We start from the raw sequence: 22,734 nt of genomic DNA on the forward strand, positions 1-22,734 counted from the left end.
TCTTGCCATGAGGTAATGCTACCACTTCCCATGTGTGATTGTCTTCTACAGCTTGAATCTCTGCTTTCATGGCCTCAATCCATCTTGCATCTTTGGCTGCTTCATAATAAGATGTAGGTTCAGTTTCTAATGAAACCTTAACAACGTAAGCTTGATATTTGGCTGAGAGGCTATCATAGTGTATGACATTGCTGATTGGGTATAAGTAATGATTTGCAGAACTTGACCCTCTTTGAGGTCCAATGTAATCCTTGAGCCAAATAGGGGGTCTAGTGGTCCTGCCAGAGTTTCTCTGATCACAAACAAGAGGTGCCTCATTTTGTCCCATAACAGATGCCTCATTTTCAATAGCTGATGACTGTATCTCTGAAACAGAAATGGTAGCCTCTTCTGCATTGCTGGAAATAGAAGATTATGTGGCATGCATCTCATGTATAGGTGCATTAGCTTCTTTATCAATATGAGCAGTCTCAAGAGAATCATCACCCATATGAGCAGTCTCAAGAGAATCATCACCCCTGCTATCAACAAGTGACATCATACAATCATTATTGACTGTGTAAGTTGTCTGAGGGAACGCTCTGAAATCTTCAGTTATATGTTGAAAAGGATATACATCTTCATGGAATACTACATCCCTGCTCACAAATATAGACATTTTCTCAATATTATATAACTTGTAGCCCTTTTGTGTAGGAGCATATCCCAGAAATACAGATCTTATTGCACGAGGACCAAATTTGTCTCCCCTCACTAGATTAGTGGAAAACCATAGATATCCAAAACTCTCATATGAGATATAGAAGCTTGTCTGCCAAACCATATTTCAAATGGTGATCTATTGTTCAGAACAGTGGAGGGTATCCTGTTGATGATATACATTGTTGCCTCCACACATTCCCCCAGAATTGAATAGGCAAGTGACCTGGAAACTTTATAGCCCTTGTTGTCTCCAAGATATGTGTGTGTATTCTTTCCACCACTCCATTTTATTATGTAGTATATGGACAAGAACTTTGATGCATAATGCCGTGCACTGAGAATAATTCATTGCAATTCTGATTAAAAAACTCTGTGCCATTATCAGATCTAAAACATTTTATCATCTTGCCAAACTGTGTTCTTACCATAGTAATGAAGTGCTTGAGTACTGTAACTACATCATATTTAAGATGAAATAAGAAAAACCAAGTCCATCTAGAACAATCGTCTACAATTGTGAGAAAATATCTCTTTCCATTATGAGTTAAAGCTTTGTAAGGCCCCTATACATCCATATGCAGTAAATCAAAATAATTTGCTGGTCTAATAATACTTATAGGAAATGAAATTCTATCTTGTCTTGCTAATGGACAAATATCACAATGGCTTATTCCATACTATAGCTACAATTGAAACTAGACAACTTCTTAATGACTGAAACATGTCCCAGCCTCCTATGCCACAATTCAACATCATCTCTTACTACTATAAATGATTTAGCTGGATCCTTTAATTTGCTTTGTGTATGAAGCACATAAAGTTCCCCTTCCTTTTTACCAATCTCCTCCACCTTCCTAGTGAAAAGATCCTGTAAAATGTAGAAATCAGGATAAAAGGCAGCACAACACTTAAGAGCCTTTGTCAATTGAGATACAGACAATAGGTTAAACTTGAATGCTGGCACATATAAAACACCTGTAACAGTTTCTCCTCCACTCAGTTGGCAACTTCCAACATGAGACACTTTAGCTTAATCACCTGTAGGAAGCTGTACACTGTCTGCATTTCCTGTTGTCACTTTAGCATGCAAAGCATTTTGATTACTAACCATGTGATTAGTATCCCCAGTATCTACATTCCACTTTTCATTAGACTGTTGAACATATGAAACATTACCTGCCATATGTGCACGAGCAGGAGATTCTGAGACATGTGATTTGTTCAACATAGTAAAGATCTGTTGATATTGCTCAGGTGTAAAGACAGGTGCAAGAGCATACTATTGTTTCCCTAACTGCTGCTGTCCTTGTCCAAGGCCTTGTTGACCATAATTCTGTGGTTTAGTCGGCATTCCATCTGATGAAGTATAAGAATTTTGGCCTGGAAGACTACTGGTCATATTTGCTTTCCTCTTTGGCTTAAAATCTGCAGGGTAGCCATTCAACTTATAACAGTTTGTCTTCAGATTCCCTTTCATGTTGCAATATTCACACCTCAATAATTTGTAGCAACCCTTTCATATTACAATAGTCACACTCCAAATTGTAGTTTTTCTTCATCTTTTGTCCCACCTTTGATGAGTACAAGGCTGTGGGATCTGAGGAATCAGATACATATGAACTATTACCAGCTATAATTTTTTGACTTTCATCTTGCAGAATCATTGCATATGCTTGATTAAGGGAATTTTAGATTTAACTACGGGCTTGGTTGTAATTATCATTAAGCCCCATCAGAAATTGCCATAGTCGCTAATATTGTTGATGATCTACAAACTTTTTAGACTTATCACAGCAAATAGGAGGTGGCATTATTGAATCATATTCATCCCAGAGGTCCTTCAGTTTAGAGTAATATACAGACACAATAGACATTCCTTGAGTCAATGTGAAAATTTCTCTATGAAGATAATACATGCGTGAAGCATTCACCTTGTCAAAACGCTCACGCAGATCAGCCCGGATTGCACATACATTTGAACAAAATAGAACACCGCTTAACAAATCACGACTAACATTATGCATAATCCATGATTTAACTATAACATTACATCGGTCCCATAGGTCAGCATACTTATATCCATAGGTGTAGTGTGTAATGGTTCCATCAACAAATCCCTGCTTATTGCGAGTCAATAGCGAAACTTCCATAGCTTGGCTCCACATAGTGTAATTTTCTATTCCAATCAACTGGAAACCTAATGACAACGATCCAGGTGTATCAGATGGATGCAAATATAGAGGATGATTGTGATCAATCACAATCTAGCTTTGATCAGTAACTTCATCAATCGCCATTGGAGAAAAATTAGGGTTTTGAACAAAAAACAAAAAAATAGAGGATCGATGAATCTCCCGTTCTTCAACAAATTCACAATGAAGAACCCTAGATTTGATCGATTATCTGCTCTGATACCATGTCAATTTGATGAATTCATTCAATTGGTAATTTGATCTGAGAGAATAAGAAGATGAAGACTAGAGGAAAAAGAGCTGGAAATGGAAAGCTCATAATTCCATTCAATTGAAAAAATATTGTACAACCATCGACTAAGTGTATTTATACTAACTAACCTCTAATTCAACTATAGTTACTATTATGTACTCTAGTTAGCTAACTATGGTTTAAATAACAACTAACTCCCACTAACTACTTGTCATGTATCAATACATTCCTCAACAATCTGATTCAGATCATGACTTTAACCTACGTTTTCCTCAAGAGATTAGGAAAGAAGATGAAGGAATTTAAGTTAAAACACTTACGTGCATACAAACAAATTATATGCACAATTTAGTGCTACTTTCAGACATAATGATCAAGTGAAAAAATACAAAATAAACATTGTGGTGATTGTCAAGACCGTCTCTGGTGAACTGAAGTTTAAATGAAAACACATACGTGCTTAAATAACTGGCAAGTCCTGCAGCCTCACAATTAGTAAAACTCAGTAATAGATTAGTACATTACCAAACATTATAGAGAATATGTCTATGAAATGATTATACTAATTTATATGTATGAATAAAAAATCGATTAGTAATATGTGGATCATACTGTAGTTAAACTCAAATGAAAAATTTGACAATACTACTAAAAAGGAAGCAATTGCATGGTACTATAGGAAGCGGATAAGACATTACAATTGCATCTTTCCTGTTTACTCCAACTTGTCATGAATCATAGCATTGACATGTGTTCACACTTTAATTTGATGCATATTTCCAATATATACGCAAGCACACAATGTAGAATAAGCTACTTCTAGGTGGACTAGAGTTGCTAATTGATGACACGGTCCAGATTATGGGTATCTCGCAATTAACTATATGTGTACGAAGGCTTTGATTTTTTTGACTTTCTTAGTAAGAAAAAAAAAACGAATCATCAAACATGTTGTTAGAAAGTAGATTTTGTGGAGATAATTGCACTGAGCCTGTTAAAGTGATACCACGGTCAAAAAATGCGAAAATAATGAAAAAAGTTTAACTTCCATATACAATTGTAAAAAATTCTTATACTATAATCCGAGGCGGATCTATGTACAAGCTTGAGGGTGCCACGCCACCCGGACGACTTGGTTGAAACTCTATGCATATATGCATGTGGCTGAATATACGTAGAAGACATTGACTAAATATTAATGTTTACACCGAAATGAAAAGCTGGCGTAAGGTGCCAGTGGTAGAGGGCCTTTTCTCCCAAGGCGCGTGAGTTTGATTCCCGGTTGATACGCTTTTATAGTATGCCGTTTATCCTTCTCCAAATCATCATCTTTCGGCCAATCACGACTAAAATAAATATTATAGGATTGCTACCAATAAAGTTTAATATTTTACTTTTGATAAAATAAATAAACTAATAAAGCAGGAATACTACACTAGGTTTGTTGTTGTTATTGTAAAATAGGAGTAATTTGAAACAACTCCTCTATCTCCACAAAATAGGAGTAAGGCTTGCGTTCACGCAACTCTCCTCGCTAAAATAAATATTATGGGATTGCTAGCAATAAAGTTTAATATTTTACTTTTGATAAAATAAATAAATTAATAAAGCAGGAATACTACACTAATTTTGTTGTTCTTGTTATTGTTGTAAAGCATGAGTAATTTGAAACAACCCCTCTATTTTCACAAAATAGGGGTAAAGTTTGTGTTCACGCAACTCTCCTTAAATCCTCATTATGTTAAATTATACTAGTATGTTGTTGTAGTAAAGCATGAGTAATTGATGCAAATGACGATAGCCATTTGTGGGTTTGATTCAGTTTCTACAATTCTACTACTGAATATGGTTTGAGGGCATGAGTGATAGATTAAAAAAAGGTGAAAAAGAAATTCATAATATTTCAGATTTCTCCTCCCTAGCGAATTAGGATTCAGAGTTTCTCCCGTAATCTTGCTATGAAATTGTAGAACTTCATGTGGAGAATATCATGCATGGTGTAACGGCCCGACCGATCGTTTTGAATATTATAACCACGTTCTTTCATTTATTGTTCAATTTATGCCTTACAATTAATTTATGATTTATCGAGTTAGTTGGTTCGGGTCCGGAAGGAATTCGGAGTGAAATGAGTCACTTAGTCTCATAATTGAAAATTTCAAGATAGAAAAGTTGTCCAGATATGGACCTATGTGTAAACGACCTCGGATTCGAATTCTGATAATTACAATAGTTCCGTATGGTAATTTTGGACTTAGGAGCGTGTCTGGAAGAATTCCAAACGCATGCGATCGCGTCCCAAATCCTGCGATCGCACAGAACAACTCGCCTATGCCCCCAAATAAGCCTATGCGATCGCAGACCTACCCACACGATCGCGTATAAGGAACCCAGAAAGTTCATACCAGCCATTTTGCAAAGTCCAAAAACTATCCGTTAATCACCCGAAACTCACCCGAGGCCCTCGAGACCTCAACCAAAAATACCTACAAGTCATATATCAACATACAAATTTAGTCGAACCATCGAATCACTCAAAACAACATCCAAATGCCAAATTACTCTTAGATTCAAGCCTAAAAACTTCTAAATTTCCAAATTCGGCAACCGATACCGAAACTAACCAAACCACGTCCGAATGACCTCAAATTTTGCACACACGTCACAAATGACACTACGAACCTACTCCAACTTCTGAAATTCCATTCCGATCCCGATATCAAATTTTGCACTGCCAACCGAAATCGCCAAATTTTTAATTTCGCCAATTCAAGCCTAATTCTACCACGGACCTCCAAATCACATTCCGGACGCACTCTTAAGTCCAAAATCACATAACGGAGCTAACGGAACCATCAGAATTTAAATCCGAGATCGTTTATACATATGTCAACATCCGGTTGACTTTTCCAACTTAAGGTTTTAAATAAGAGACTAAGTGTCTCACTCCACTCCGAAACCACTCCAGACCCGAACCAACTAACTCGGTATAATACAATACAGCTAATTAACACATAAAGAAGCAAAAATGGGGGGAACGAGGCCATAACTCTCGAAACGACCAGTCGGGTCGTTACAATGTCTATTCTTTGCTGGAATTACTGAAAGTGAATTATAACTATGTAGCTCGTCATTATCTTCAGTTCCTTAGTTACTATTTTTACTTGCTGAGTTGGTTGTACTCATACTACACCCTGCGTTTCGTGTGCAGATCCAGGTGTTTCCGGACATAGCGGGTGTTGATCATTTCGCGTAGTTGATTTGCAGGAGTTTTTGAGGTAGCTGCTTTGTTCCGCAGACCTTGTCTCTCCTTCTCTATCTCCTTGTTTACTGTATTTTATCTCAGACTATTATAAACAGTATTTTTCAGACTTGTATTCATATTAGATGCTCATGTACTCAGTGACACCAGGTTTTGGGGAGTGTTCGTGTCAGTATTTGTGGAATTTTGTATTGTATTAAATTATTGTATTTTCAAACTTAAGAGAAATTGTGGTTTATTGAGATTATGGCTTGTCTAGTAACGAGATAGGCGTCATCACGACATGTTGGGATTTTAGGCCGTGACACATGGCAAGGGAGAGAACTTCTGCACAATGTGAATTTCGTCGCTGACTTGTGCTATGTTCGTTCGAATATCAATGCACATTAGGATTCGGGCAGCCAATATGTTGAGAAGTGTTATTAGTATTTGTTGCAGTGTTGAGGACAATCCGTGCTCTTTAAGAAGTGTTACTAGATATATTAACCCTCTTTGTGCACATCACCACGTCTTGTGGTGGTACAGTTGCAAATTAACAGCGTCTAATACTCTTGTTTGAAACTACTAACAACTTCTTTGTAAACGAAAAAGACGAATAACTCGAGCTGAAATCTAAAGTTGATCAAAATCGATTTATTAAAATTTACTCTGTTTGGATCGGATAAATAACAATACATTTATGTTTAAAGCAGTATGACACCAGCAACCTCGAAATCCTGGATCCGCCTCTGACTATAATATAATTATCCTTACAAAGTGGAATTCATAATTTAGAAATTAATACGGGTTTCATGCTATAACAAGCACAAGTATACTGGTTGTTAATGTGTATATAAGTTAAAAGCGGTAAATAGGAAATTATACACATGCCCCTGCATAGCATATATAACTCTATATAAGGCAGTGGAAGCAGAGGCTTTTGAGGAACACAGGGAAAGAACAAGTTGAGCAAAGCTACAAATACTTAGTTTTACCAGTTAATTTGTGGTGAAGGAACAAAAGAATGGCTACTAAACCTGGCATTCTCACAGAGTGGCCGTGGGCACGCCTGGGGAACTTCAAGGTACTCTTTTCCTTCTTTTTCTTGAATAAATCCCAAACATTCTTCCACTTTCGCAGTACTCAAAACATCACATGTTTACACTACATCTGTATTCTGTAGTAATTAATTTAAACTCTCCTCTTTAGTTTCCTCTGCTGTAGGAAATACCTATCCCTTTGAATGCAACAGATATATCTACGATATTCCACCGAGCTCCTTGTCCCACATAATAGCGAACACGAATTTTTTGCGTGTTTGTTCTGTATTGCCTAGTCTTTTCCTTCCTTCTTCGGAAAATATTCTTCGATTGAACAGAGATGTACGGTTAACCAGAAGAGAAATAGAAATACTTCATACTTATATTTTAGAATACCCCATGTCAGATTTGCACGTGCAACTTAAAATAATGTTAGACCCATCCTTGCCGCTACGATGAAGTGGAGATTGACATAACCAGTAAATTATTTTAACAGCCTCTTGCAGGATGCAGGGTAAGACTGCGTACAAACCCTTGTGATCTGGCCCTTTCCCGAACCCCGTATATTGCGGAAGCTTAGTGCACAAGGTTGCCCCTCGCCACTACACAATATCAACTTCTCTTATGATGAATGGATTCAAAAATTTAAATATATACCAAAAACATTTGCTTTTAACCTATTTTCACAGTATAATTTTTCAAGGGGGAGTATTCTATCGAACACCAAAATGCATGGAGCTCTGCCCTGCTTCCACGCAAATATTCTTTCTTATTAGACTACAAAACTGTCTGTTTTGGAGAAATCCACATACTACTCGTAAATAATTGCTTTTTATGTGCCTTTAAGGTACGTAAAAGTGACTAGTTAGCATCATGTAACACTATAACGTTTTCATAGAGCCTGTATTACGCAGTGCATGAAGTTTGCATTGTCAATCTGCTATGCTACTCTACTTTTTTGTTTTACCTTTGCCCTAAATCATGAGGTTATTCTTGCTAGAATTCTGCTAACTATTCTCTTTTTCAAAATAATTTGTTCGAATGAAGTACTTGGTTTTGGCACCATTTGTGGGTCATAGCATATTCTCCTTATTCATGAGCCAAGATGATAGAGAAAGGGGTATTTTTTACTTACTCATACTCCCGTTATTACTCTCGAGGATGGTTCACAATCAGATATGGATATCTCTATCCCGTTACGTGACTGCCAAGGGTAATAATCGGATTCTTGATAGGAGCATCGAATTTGATCAAGTTGACAGAGAAAACAACTGGTACGAACTTTTCACCCTCACCCTTTCATTCTTCATCCACTACATAGTAGTAAGTGCTAACATACTCACCATCGTTCTAATAAATATTTACTTGCACCTGGTTCTTACATCAAACCAATCAGTTTAACCTTTACAATTCCATGTTAAAGTGAAATTTATATAACATAACCATGGTTATAAGAAAGACACATGATGTGCATTTCTTAATTTGGTGTAAACATCAATTTTTACCATTCTGGGTTCCCCCTCTTCTTTCCCCAAAGAAAGTTTAAAATAAAGAGTTACTATTTTGACGAGCTGCTCTTCACTGTTTTGTACGGGAGGTTTAGGCAGCAAACTTGAACCCCTATTGGTTATTAAGGCCCTTTTATATAGATTTTCTGTAAGCTAAAGATTGTTTGAAAGCTATTTCTCATAATATAAGCTTTACCTTACAAAACGTCAACATTGTGCTTGATAGATAGTTTCTGTATCTACAAAGGGATCTAACAAAAGGAAAAGACACCGTAAATTAAAGTGTACATGACATGATTGATTTAAGGTTGAATATATGGTTTTGTAGGGATGATCAGATCATACTTAATTAATGGGCTGTTTTACTATATGGGATACCTGATGCTGGAAAAAGCTCATCTCATGCCTTTGTGGAGAACTGATGGCATCATTATTATTGCGTTGCTTCATATTGGTCCTGTCGAGTTTCTCTATTATTGGCTTCACAGAGCTCTGCATCACCATTTTCTCTATTCTCGTTATCATTCCCATCATCACTCCTCCATTGTTACTGAGCCCATCACTTGTAAGTCGTCTTTTCAAACAAGAGTTAGAATGATCAATCCGGAGAAAATGTATTACAGTTTTAGACAACAAAAGAAAAAAAAGATGTCAGGTAAAATAAAATATATGAGAATGAAGTACTTTGTAGGTTGGTTTAGCTTGTTTGAAGATATTTTCCTTCTGACTTATCTCTTCATATTTAATCATTCAACTTTGATATTACTGTATCATGTCATACAAATAGCTGTGAGTTAGTCAAATTTCACAATGCTTCAGCTTTTGTCATCATTAAAATATTTCAGAGATTACATAACTAACGGATGAAATGTACAACTTTACAGCCATTGTTTAGATATATGTAATCCCACAACTGAAAAAGGAATATAGTTAAAAGAAAAGGACAATCAATTACCAATTTGCGCGGAAGTAAATATTTGTATTTTTGCAGCTGTGATTCATCCATTTGCTGAGATGCTAGCATATTACACGCTCTTTGCCATACCAGCGCTCACAACTGTATTCACTGGGACTGCCTCTATAGCTGCATTTGGTGCTTATGTCACCTATATTGATTTCATGAACAACATGGGTCATTGCAACTTCGAGCTCATTCCTAAGTGGATGTTATCTATGTTTCCCCCTCTCAAATACTTGATGTATACGCCCTCGTGAGTCTTCTTCCACATACTTAATAAGATTAAGTTCTATGATACAACGATTTTTACGCCATCATGTCATTTATACGATAATTACAAGTAAATTTTTATGATAAATTAAACACTAACTAGTAACCTGATAAAAATGGTAACTAACCTACTATTATGGGCTGTAAAAGATCTTTATCCTATTAGTATATATAATTTTTATCATATCTAAATTTTTATATTTGTTTCAAAAGAATTATTAGTACATTTCTATAGGATGTCTACATTGTTTACTAGACCTTTATGTAAGCCTGCAGCTAAGAAATTTTCTGGTGGAACTTCTGAAACATCTCAAACTTTATTTAGATATAGAATCACTGAATCCCAAGGTGTAACTAATCATGCATATCTAAACGGTAGTACAGTGGCCTGATTAAAGTTACAAGAGAGATGCAGCTCTTGTACCTACAAGAGAGGGCACAGCGAGCAGGAAAGTTCTATTAAATTTGGCTTCTGCTTCCAACTTTAGTTACTCGGGGAAATAAATAGAAACAGTAGAAATTAAATTCCTCTCTTAAAAGTACTTTTCCTATAGATTGAGCAGGTTAGCAATCACTGAAGTTTTGTATTTGTCAAGATTATGTTTATTCTTTTGCCACTAATATCAATGTTTTGATGGCACAGGTACCACTCACTACATCACACCCAATTCAGAACAAACTATTCGCTTTTTATGCCAATGTATGACTATATCTATGATACAATGGACAAGTCGTCAGATACATTGTATGAAAAGTCACTAAAGAGGGAAGCTGAAGTGCCTGATGTGGTGCACCTTACACATCTAACAATCCCTGAAACCATCTACCATCTTCGACTATGGTTTGCGTCTCTGGCCTCGAAGCCTCACACCTCTAAGTGGTATTTCTGGTTAATGTGGCCCATCACACTATGGTCAATAATGATTACCTGGATTTATGGTCACACATTTGTTGTCGAGAGAAATTTATTCAAGAATCTCAAATTACAAACTTGGGCTATTTCAAAGTATCGCATACAAGTAATTTATTATCATTCAAGACTGTTGTTAGATTTTGCAGGTCCGGTGTTAAAGTGATTATTTCACCTAATTCTAGATTTTATTGCAGTACTTTATGAAATGGCAAAGAGAGACAATTAACAGTTTGATCGAGGAAGCCATCATTGAAGCAGATCAGAAAGGCATAAATGTTTTGAGCCTTGGACTCTTAAATCAGGCAAGTCAAAATACTCATCTTTACTTTATTTATGAGAAAAATTCCAGATCTATTCTTAACTGATAATTTTCTTGCAAGCTTCTCAAAAAATGTTTACTAAGCTACCATAATATTGTTATTAAGGACAAGAAGATTTGAAAAGAATTCACACTTCGCCTGATATCAATGTTTGTATGCTGAACCAAAGAGGGGGTCAGCTAATACATAAGCTTTTATACAAATGTAAACTTTTTAAATACAAATGTAACTTTCCAGGAAGAGCAGCTGAATAGTAACGGTGAACTTTACATAAAGAGGAATCCTCACCTGAAAGTGAAGGTGGTAGATGGAAGTAGCCTAGCTGTTGCTTTGGTCATAAATTCCATTCCTAAGGGAACTTCCCAAGCTGTCCTTCGAGGCCGTTTGTCCAAAGTTGCTTATTTCATTGCCCTAGCCTTGTGCCAAGAAAGAATTCGGGTATCTCTCACTATTAATCTCCTCCATCATTTTGGTTTCCCTTTTTCTCATTCATCATATTTTTATATATAGGTTGTCATGTTAGATGAAGAAGAGTACAATAGACTTAAAACAAGGCTTACCCCTGAGGCTGCAACTAATTTGATCCTGTCAAAACCTTATTTATCAAAGGTATAAACCAAATTACATTGAAAATACTGACCTAAATCTTGATAATTTATAACAATTCCTTTCGCCTCCCCCCTCCCTCCTCTCCTAACCCAAAGTTTTGTCATTTTGTCGAGCTTTGAACAATTATGGAGTTTAGCAAGTCCAACTATAGAAAAGAATCCTCCCCCCACGTCTCCTGTCTTCTGTCTATATACTTCAAAAGAGATTCTTTACTGCAGACATGGCTAGTAGGCGATGAGTTGAGTGAAGATGAACAATTGAAAGCACCAAAAGGAACATTATTTATTCCCTTTTCACAGTTTCCACCAAGAAAAGCTCGCAAAGATTGATTCTACTTCAACACAGCAGCCATGATTACTCCAAAACATCTTGAAAATGTAGACTCTTGAGAGGTTAGAAAAGATCATTTAATCTTCTTAATTCTCTATATTAATTTGATCGTGTTTTGATAATTAAAGAAATTCATGAGTGATTTTGTTTTAATTCTAGAATTGGCTGCCAAGAAGATCTAGTGATGAGTGCCTGGAGAATAGCTGGAATTTTGCATGCATTGGAAGGTTGGAACGAACATGAATGTGGTGACATGATGCTTGATATTGAGAAAGTGTGGAAAGCTAGTCTTGATCATGGATTTCACCCATTAACCATGACTTCGGCTGCTTATTCAAAGGGTTAAAATTATAAATAGACTGCTCCTGCTATTATTGTATCTTGGATCTGTGGTGACTTACAAGCTTGTCAAATATTTCCTCCAACACTTTTGCAACAGAACTATTTTGTTGCACAAGGTGTTGCCTTCTAGAAGTTGTTCCAAGAAAATTTACACTTTCATTGTATAAATAAAAAGTTGGTACAATGCTAACCTACTAGAGGCATGTTGTAGGTTAGCAAAACTCATATATATATATAATTATACATATATCAAAAAAAAAAACAAAATCATATATATAATTATATAAAAGTTTAAGGCATCTTGCTAAGATTTGGCTTAAGGCCACCTAAGATGCCCCTGGGCCAACTATCTCCCCCAACCACCCCCTACAAATGTTGTGACAATTGGTTACTGTGAGCTACTAGGATAGTATGCTTATGTTCTTAGTACAGATTGGCACTCACAACTGACAGAGTTTCACTTATTATGATTCAACATCATTCTTGTTATTGTACTAGATGAGTGTGACACGTGAAGCTCTGCTAAAACATCAAAGCAACTATATTTATTTTAGGATGGATATGTGATGAAGCACTCATTCTTTTCATCATCTATATATGTTGTTCAACTTAAATACTGAGGTGCAGAACAAGTTACAAGGAAAAGGCAAAGGAAAATCAAACAGACCCAACATCTAAAATTATATGAGAATTTACTCACTCAAGATAGATGTGTGCATGATTCCTATACTTAAAAGTTAAAACTTAATATAGAATATAATTAATTAATTAGACTACACATGGGGATACGCTCAAAATACATATTGCATTATAGGAATTAGGTTGACAAAAAGAAAGCTCAACTTTCTTGAATGTGGACAACAGGCCATGACAATTTGCACTTGTGGTTATTTTATACCGTGCAGCAGGGCATATATTAATTGGTATGAAAAATCGTCGTGATCCTATATATGGCATTTATCATTTACTAAGCACAAGGTGAAATTTCACCTATTCCAGTAGAACTTCAAATTCTAATTTCTCTGATTCGACATTCAAGTTATGAAATACAAAAAGTTGGCCTTTTAGCTCCACATAATATTTGAAGAGAAATGTGGAAAACATAAATATTGGACCAAAAAAGATTGTTAGGATCAGGAACCCGGGTAGTGCGAAATTTAGCCAAACAACGGTATAATGACAATAACAAAGACAATGGAAGTTGATAACAACGACAATTAAAGTAGATGTGGAGCCCAATAAAGTATACAACGAACCAGATCTGTGTGCTTTCATGATCACAAGAGCATCTTGAAAAACTTTTAAAACTCCGCCTTCACTAGCGAATTTGCACCCTAGGGATTCTAAAGTGCCCAAAGATATGAGATTTTTCTTCAACTCAGGAACATATCTAACATCAGTGAGAGTTCTCACCACATCATCGTGCATTCTGAACCGAATTGTACCTTTGCCAATAACGTTGCAAGTAACATTGTTACCCAGTTGAACAACTCCACCTGCAACTGAATCATATGTAGAAAATAAATCCCTGCTATGACACATATGATATGAACAACCGGAATCTAAAATCCACTCATTGTCTAATCTGAAACTAGTTTCAGTTGCTAAAAATATAGTTCCCTCAATCTCATCAGTTGTTATACTAGCTTCGGTGGTGTCAGTATTTTTGTGCTCATTTTTTCTTTCTTTATGTTTTTCTTTATTTTTCAGTTTATAGCATTCAGAGATATTGTGACATTTCTTATGACAATAGCGACACTGTAAATTATTGCATCTGAATATGGAGTCGGATTTGCCCCTAACAAACAAGCCAACTTCCGCTTGAGTTCCACTAGCTTTCCCAGTAATATCACTATCTATCTATTCTTTTGATTTTAAAATAGATTTAATATCCTTATAAGAGATATTATCCTTTGCATAAAGTATAGTATCTCTTATATGCTTAAAAGATGGAGGTATAGAACAAAGCAGTAACACGGCTTGATCCTCATCTTTAATTTCAGCATCTATATTACTCAAATCCATAAGAATGGAATCAAAGGTGTCAAGATGAGAGAGAATAGAGGTACCTTCACCCATACGAATTGTATAAAGCTTCTACTTCAGGTAAAGTCTATTTTCCACCGTCCTATTCATATATAAGGTTTTCAATTTTTCCCATATGCCTTTGGCTGTGGTTTCTATAAAAATTTCACGTAAAACCTCATTTGAGAGATTTAAAATGATACCTGCTCTTGCCCTTTTGTCTATGACTGAAAACTCCTCATCCGTCATTTTATCCGGCATCTTCTCATTTCCTTGTAACGCAAAGTCTAAGCCATCCTAAATTAGGATAACTTCCATCTTTAATTGCCACATTCCTAAGTTTGCACTTCGATCAAATTTCTCAACATAGGTCTTTGTTAGAGTCATTTTGGTTATTGAAACTAACCCGGTTAGATCCGGCTCTAATACCAATTTGTTAGGATCGGGAACCCGGATAGTGCGAAATTTAGCCAAACAACGGTATAATGAAAATAACAAGGACAATGAAAGTTGATAACAATGACAATTAAAGTAGATGAAGAAGATACAAATTTAACGTGGTTCGGTCAAAGTGACCTACGTCCACAAGTGGAGAGGAGCAATTTACTATAACAATAAAAGTACAAAAGAGAGTACAAAATTAGAGTAAACACTCTAATTAATCCCAAATATCCTAAGAGAATAACATCACAAGATCACTCCAAAGAAAGGGTTCACACAAGTACTTCCCAACACTAACTCTCATACAAAACACTCTTAATAAAGGAAGAAAGAAAGAAACAAAGAATTGAAGACAAATCTTGTTGGTGTATTTCCAAATGAGTAGAGAGTTCTCATTATACAGGAAGAGAAGAAAGAAATGCTTGGCCAACAATTGGCCATATCCTCTCAAAATACAAGGCCTTAAATAAAAGGCTCCAAATATGCCAACAAAACTCACAAATAAAAAGCCTAAAAAAATAAGGCCACCTTTCACAAAGATCAACTTTCTTTTTTGCTTTATCTACTGAACACGTACACAAACTCTGTTGGTCAAAGTCAATAACAAAGTAATGAGAAACAGAAGTTGGGGAAGCTTACCAGTAAGGCAAAAACGAGCAAATTGTATGGAATCGGTAGCGAGCAGCAACGTCAGAACACAGAGAATAGCAAAAGGAGCGATAAAGGATCAATAAAAGAAGGTCGAAGGGAAGAAGAAAGTGGAGATACCGGTGCAGTTAAAGGATATACGAAAGAAATTAGAGAAAATGACAACACTGATCCCTTACGTTTGTGGAAAGGTTCAAAATAGTTTCTTCAATTAAATATAATCCTTAATAATTTTGGTCCTTTGTGTTTATCAAAGGTGTGTTATAAGAAAAATCAAATTATGGTGGATGTCTACTCTTTTTCCATGATCTTCTCAAATGATTAATGACATATTCAATGACATATTTTTCTTCACTTTTTATGCCTATATAAAGGCATTGTAATAGATAAAAAAATACACACAATTAAAGAAGAAAATCTCTTCCTTCTCTCTATCTCCATTTCTTGTTCATGTTTTACTAAATTGCTTTTATTTCATAACAATATGTCTTGTTCATATTTTACTAAGTTATTTTTATTTTATAACGCGTTATCAGCACGATACCCTAATCAATTGAGTTACTTACATCTACAAAATTGTCCTACATCATAAAAGGCATGTTCCTGCCGTGCCTAATATTCATCTTGAAGAGATAAGCTTTTCTTTCTCATTTAACAATTTCAAAGAATAGTATCAAACATAACTGAAGTAACAATAAGGTTAAGGAGACCAGTACACTGTGATAAGGCATATAATGCTAATGCTAAGATACGTTTTCTAATCTTTTTTAATTAATTCATTTTCTTATTCGTTTTTCTCATAGGTTCTTTATTTGTTATAAAAGTTTTCAATGCTAAGTATTTTCTTCTTACAAATCCATTCATATTCTTAAGTGTTTTACTTTATAAAGGAAAATACTTAAATGTAAACTAATTACTACTCCATGTTTTACTTATTTTATTTTGTTGCATTATCAATATCCATTTCAATGAACGAGTTTCTAATATTTATTGTAAGTTTGGTCTGATCTTTTTCATCTCGTATCCTGGTTATATAGATCTTATTATAAGAATCAGAAGTATATAATGATGTAGCCAAGAGTTACGTACTAAACCAAAGACCAAAAGAAGTACAAGAAATTGGGGAGCTACTACAGCTTTTGCAAAGTCATTTGAGGAACTTTGGTTCCTTAGTTAAAAAAAAAAGCAAGAACCTTATGTAAAGTTTCCCTTAACTAAACGTTTTCCTATAAAATATATGCTTGACCATCATGCGCCATTCTGACTTTTGAAAAGGTAATGTGAGGTAAGTTTCTCTCGGATAATCTTAGTAGCATAACTAGCATATATTATTGATAAATAAATATACGATCCAAATGAAAAAATATTTTGAATTAGCATTGGCCGATCAAAGCTTTTAATTCTCGTATATTGAAAAATTGAGTGAGTTTGTATCTCTGCAACCCAATTTTTTTATTATTTGTACACGATATTTTTAGTACACTCCATTAAATTAAAAAAAAGAGTTTAGTTTCTTGTGACTTAAAATACATAAACTGCTCCTATTTTATAACTGATGTGGGAGGCAACAAGATGGTAGAGTCATTCCAGTATTGACTTTTTCATTAATGTTAAAAATATTGTCAATGATTTTTTCAATTAAAGGTTCTGCTATATCTCTTTGTTTTTCTAGAGAGTATAATACTTAGTTTCCATAAAAGTGCATAGTAACTAGTAGTACTATATTATTCTATTTGATACATTATTTTTCTTTAATGTTCTAGTATATCACTTTCATCTTAAAGTAAGCTTATTGCAGCAAAGACCACATGTGAATTTTCAATATTATTTTGTATTTTTATATATCTGTTTGACACTAATTACTTAGCTGATTTGAGTAAACGAAAGTCTATTGTTGAGAATTATATCCAAATGATATTATGAATAGTTTAACTCAAGAGGTAAACATTGCCAAAATGTGAAGGCAATATTTACCATCAAATTGGTATGCAAAATAATAAAGCACGCCGCCGATTATGATACATTCATTGAAGAGAATGTGACTTGTGATAATCATTGAGAATGCAGACCCATTCCTAAAGGTGAATGTTGTAATATGTGATAAAAGTAATGAATAAAGACATGCAATGCATGATTAGATGAATACCACACAACTCACCTCTGAGGGAGGTTTGAGTGAAATAAAAAGAATAAATATTATTGTGTGATTACATGAATATGTCATTGGTCGCGTACATGTGATACGCCAAAAAATATTTTGTTGTGCCTTATAGAAGGTTATTAAAGGCAAAATTAAAGCAAAAAAAATGACTTTGCTTATGATGATTTTGACAATGACAATTTATTATGATATAATTTTCTCCATGAAGGAGACATTTACTATATGAATGGTGTGACAAAAGATCTTGTAGTACAAAAGTTGTTAAGAGCCCCGGAAAAATTAATTTGTTACTACCCGAATGAATAAAAGTATTCATGACATTGATATTGTAAAGTCTCAAAAGAAACTTTTTGAGTTTCAAATGTATAAGTCAAAGTGGTTGGCATATTGAGACTATAAATGAAAGGAATATTGAATATTTTTATATTTCTATAATCATAACGGATAAATATGAAAGATTACCCGATTTTCTTTTTATTTGTACTACACAAATATAAGCATGATGATGGAATCATATGTCACAAGTAAACTAGAGGTTTACTAAAATAAATATTAGTTGGCATGACCGGTTGACCATCTCGGTTCAATTATAATGCGAAAAATTAATTGAGAATTACATTGACATATATTGAAGAAATATAAGATTCTTCAAGAATTCTCTTGTGCTGCTTATTCTCATGATATATCAGTTAAAATTGGGATTGAATTCTTTGATTTCTGGAACTAATAAAAGGTGATAAATATATGGGCCCAGTCACATGCCATATCGACCGTTTACTATTATATGATTTTAATAGATGCATCTATTCTTTGGTCACATGTGTATTTGTTATCAACTTGCAGTTTGGATTTTGCAAGATTGATTGCTCAAATTATTAGAGCACAGTTCTAAAATATAAATTATGATTATTTATCTTGATAATACTGGTTTAAATCCAAGTTGGTTTAGCAGAAATTGTATGCCTCCAATTATAGCTAAACCATTAGTTATGAGAACAAAATTGCCAAAATAAAATTTGGTATGTGATGTATTATTTAATATACAACAGCACTTGTACGCATCTAGCCAAATTTAGATAAGTTCTCCCTATCATAATCGGTTCAGGGTCAGGAACCAAATAATTTCCATCTAGAAATATGAATGTGCTATATAATTTAATTGTTCCACCACAATATACAAAGGTAGATCCCCAAATAAGGCTAGGGATATGTGTCGGTGATCCCAACAATAAGGGGAAGAAAATGGGCAGCTGAAAAAGTAATGCATGTAATGAATTATTATGAGTACATCTAGATCCTCGTATGAGAAAATGTGAACTTAAAGTTCAAGAGATAATTCATTTGCAAAATACTGCCAGACGTATTTGCTGACCCAAAGTTAAATATCATATTCAGCTGCTAATGCTCCAAATAAAATAAATTTCATAATGAATAGAGTCTGGCATGCATGAAGCATAATAGACTAATCGGTTCCAAAGATAAAACTCCTTGAAAAAGGAGAGGAGCAAATGTTCAAGATGATCATAATAAGGAGGCAAGTGCTCTAGAAGAGCACCACGACATAACACTTCATAAGACCTCATGGGAAAGGCTCAGGTACCTGAAAATAATAAGATAAAGAGATCTCAATAAGTTATGTCTTTATTGGGTAATAGTAGAACCGATATAAAATGATCGTCGACGATATTGTTAGTATAATGTAGCGCTCAATATTATTAATATTGATGAGGATCTTGAGCTCAAATCTATCATGAAATTTGGACAGATAAATGATTGACCAAATGAAAAATACGCAATGAAAATTGATTTCACCTGAAAAATATGAAGTTGGACGGATAGTCCCAATACCTGAAAGTATAAAGCCAGTGGAGGTATAAATGCGTTCTTGTGCGGAAAAAAAAAAGGCAAGTCGATAAACATAAAGACGACTTGTGTCACAAAAAAATTTGTAAATATCCTGAATTTGATTATATAGAGACATGTTCTCCTGTGGTGGATGTCGCCATTTCAGGTTTTAATCTGGCAATACAAGAAAAATGTGATATGCGTATAATGGAAATCATTGAAGGATTTAAATTGTTCTGAAGCATATTAAGGTTTCCAAGAAATTTATTAAATAAAGCTTCAAAAATCTTTATACGGATTGAAATAATCAGGGCGCATGTGGTATAGTCGTCTGAGTGAGTACCTGTTGAAAGAAGGGTACAAGAATGATTCAATTTGTCCTTATATCTTTATAAAAAGATCTGGATCTAAATTTATTATAATCACCGTGTATGTTGATGATTTAAATATCATTGGAACTCCTAGGGAGCTTCCTAAAGCAGTAGAGCTTCCTAAAGCAGTAGACTATTTAAAGAAAGAATTTGAAATGAAAGATCTTGGAAAGACAGAATTTTATCTTGGTCTACAAATTAAGTATATGAAAGATGGAATTTTTTTTCATCAATCAGCATACACTAAAATGATTTTAAAGGGATTATATATGGATAAAGCACATCCATTCCGACCTCATGAAAATAATGAAGAGCTTATTGGTCCCGAAATACCATATCTTAGTGCAATTAGAGCACTAATATATCTTTCTAACATTACAAGGTCTGACATATTTTTTTCAGTTAATGTCTTAACAAAATATAGCTTTGCTCCTACAAGGAGACATTGGAATGGAATCAAACACATATTGCGGTATCTAAAAAGGACTACCTATATGAAATTATTTTATGGCAATGATTGTAGTCCCGATCTTGTTGGTTATGCCGATGCTGGGTATTTATATGACCCACACAAGGCTCGATCTCAAACAGGCTATGTGTTTACATATGGAGGCACTGCCATATCTTAGCGATCGACTAAGCAATCAATCGTGGCTACTTCATTTAATCATGCTGAGATAATTGCTATTCATGAAGCAAGTCGAGAATGTGTATGGTTGAGGTCTATAATACACCTTATTCAAGACAAATGTGGTTTGAAGTGTGACAAACTACCCACAATTTTGTATGAAGACAATGCAGCATGCATAGCCTAATTGAAGGGAGGATTTATAAAGGGGATAGGACAAAACAAATTTCACCAAAGTTATTTTTCACACATGATCTTTAAAAGAATGGTGATATCAATGTGCAACAGATCCGTTCAAGTGATAATATGGCTAATTTGTTCACCAAATCTCTACCGACGTCAACCTTCAAGAAACTAGTGTACAAGATTGGGATGCGAAGGCTCAAGGATGTGAATTGATGCTCTCATCAGGGGGAGTTAATACGCGTTGTACTCTTTTTTCCTTACAAAGTTTTGTCCCACTAGGTTTTCCTTGCAAGGTTTTTAACGAGGCAACCAAAAGGCGGATTTCTAAACATGTATACTCTTTTTCCTTCACTAGGAATTTTTTTCCCGTAGTTTTTTTTCCTAATAAGGTTTTAACGAGGCACATTATCTATAGACATCCAAGGGGAGTAAGCACTAAATGGTCGTTTGGTTGGTTGGATAAAGCATAACAATTCCGGAATAAAATGCAAGATTATTTTATCCTGTGTTTGGTTATGGGTATTAATTAGTTTCGAGAATTATTTTATACTAAAATGGTAGGATTAGCTATCCCATATATAAGATGGGATAGCTAATCCCATGAGATTGTCTATCACATCCTGGCAACCAAACGACCCCTAAGGCCTTCTAGTGGCGAATAGACACACAATATGTGCATGTCCTTCAAGTATTTCACTAGGATTCATCTTTGTTAGAATCGGGAACCTGGGTAGTGCGGAATTTAGCCAAATAACGTTATAATGACAATAACAAAGACAATGCACGTTGATAATAACGACAATTAAAGTAAATAAAGAAGACACAAATTTAACGTGGTTCGGTCAAAGTGACCTACGTCCATAAGTGGAGAAGAGCAATTTCACTATACCAATAAGAGTATAAAAGAAAGTACAAAATTAGAGTAAATACTCTAATTAATCCCAAATACCCTAAGAGAATAACCTCACAAGATCACTCCAAAGAAAGGGTTCACACAAGTGCTTCCCAACACTCAACTATCATACAAAACACTCTTAATAAAGGAGGAAAGGAAGAAACAAGAAATGAAGACTCAAGTCTTGTTGGTGTGTTTAAAATGAACTAATGTCCTTTCCTTTTATAGGCAAAAAAGTCTTGGCCTCTTAGTTATAAAAGAAAAGATACAACTTGTGCAAATGATATCCACCACACAATGTAATATTTTTGGGTCCCAAAGAATATTGCCAACAAAGTATACACTTTGCAAATATGCTTATGTTTATGTGAGATGGACTCCATTAGCCAAAATATTGGCCATATTACAAATCTCCACCTTGGCCTAATTTTGGCTGATATAGTAAATTTGCTCCATCCTCTCCGCAAAACCCCAAATGGGCATATGTCAAAATTTAATGCCATCAAAATCAGACAAGTTGTCTGATACCAAAACTGTAGTAGGGCATGTAACAGTGGATTATAATAAAGTATACAACGAACCAGATCTGTGTGCTTTCATGATTACAAGAGCACCATGAGAAACTTTCAGAACTCCACCTTCACCTGCGTACTTGCACCCAAGAGATTCTAGACTGCCCAAAGAGATGATATTTTTCTTTAAGTCAGAAACATGTCTAACGTCGGTGAAAATTCTCACCACACCATCGTGCATTTTGATTCAGACTGTACCTTTTCCAAAAACTTTGCAGGTAGCATTGTTGCTCATCAAAACAACTCCACCTCCTATAAATTCATATGTGGTAAATAAATTCCGA

The 22,734-nt window shown here is 34.8% G+C and overlaps 1 protein-coding gene and 1 pseudogene across 1 annotated transcript; one reads left to right on the forward strand and one right to left on the reverse strand.

Annotated features, from left to right (window-relative positions):
• Positions 1-2,453: 2,453 nt before the first annotated feature.
• LOC142173766 (uncharacterized) lies at positions 2,454-2,867 on the reverse strand. The gene has a single exon (XM_075239414.1). The coding sequence runs from the start codon at positions 2,865-2,867 to the stop codon at positions 2,454-2,456; it is 414 nt and encodes a 137-aa protein (XP_075095515.1).
• Positions 2,868-7,080: 4,213 nt separating this feature from the next.
• On the forward strand, positions 7,081-12,977 carry LOC142173326 (very-long-chain aldehyde decarbonylase CER1-like; annotated as a pseudogene).
• Positions 12,978-22,734: the final 9,757 nt, after the last annotated feature.

The sequence above is a fragment of the Nicotiana tabacum genome, chromosome 19, assembly GCF_000715075.1.
Source record: "Nicotiana tabacum cultivar K326 chromosome 19, ASM71507v2, whole genome shotgun sequence".
Taxonomy (NCBI): domain Eukaryota; kingdom Viridiplantae; phylum Streptophyta; class Magnoliopsida; order Solanales; family Solanaceae; genus Nicotiana; species Nicotiana tabacum.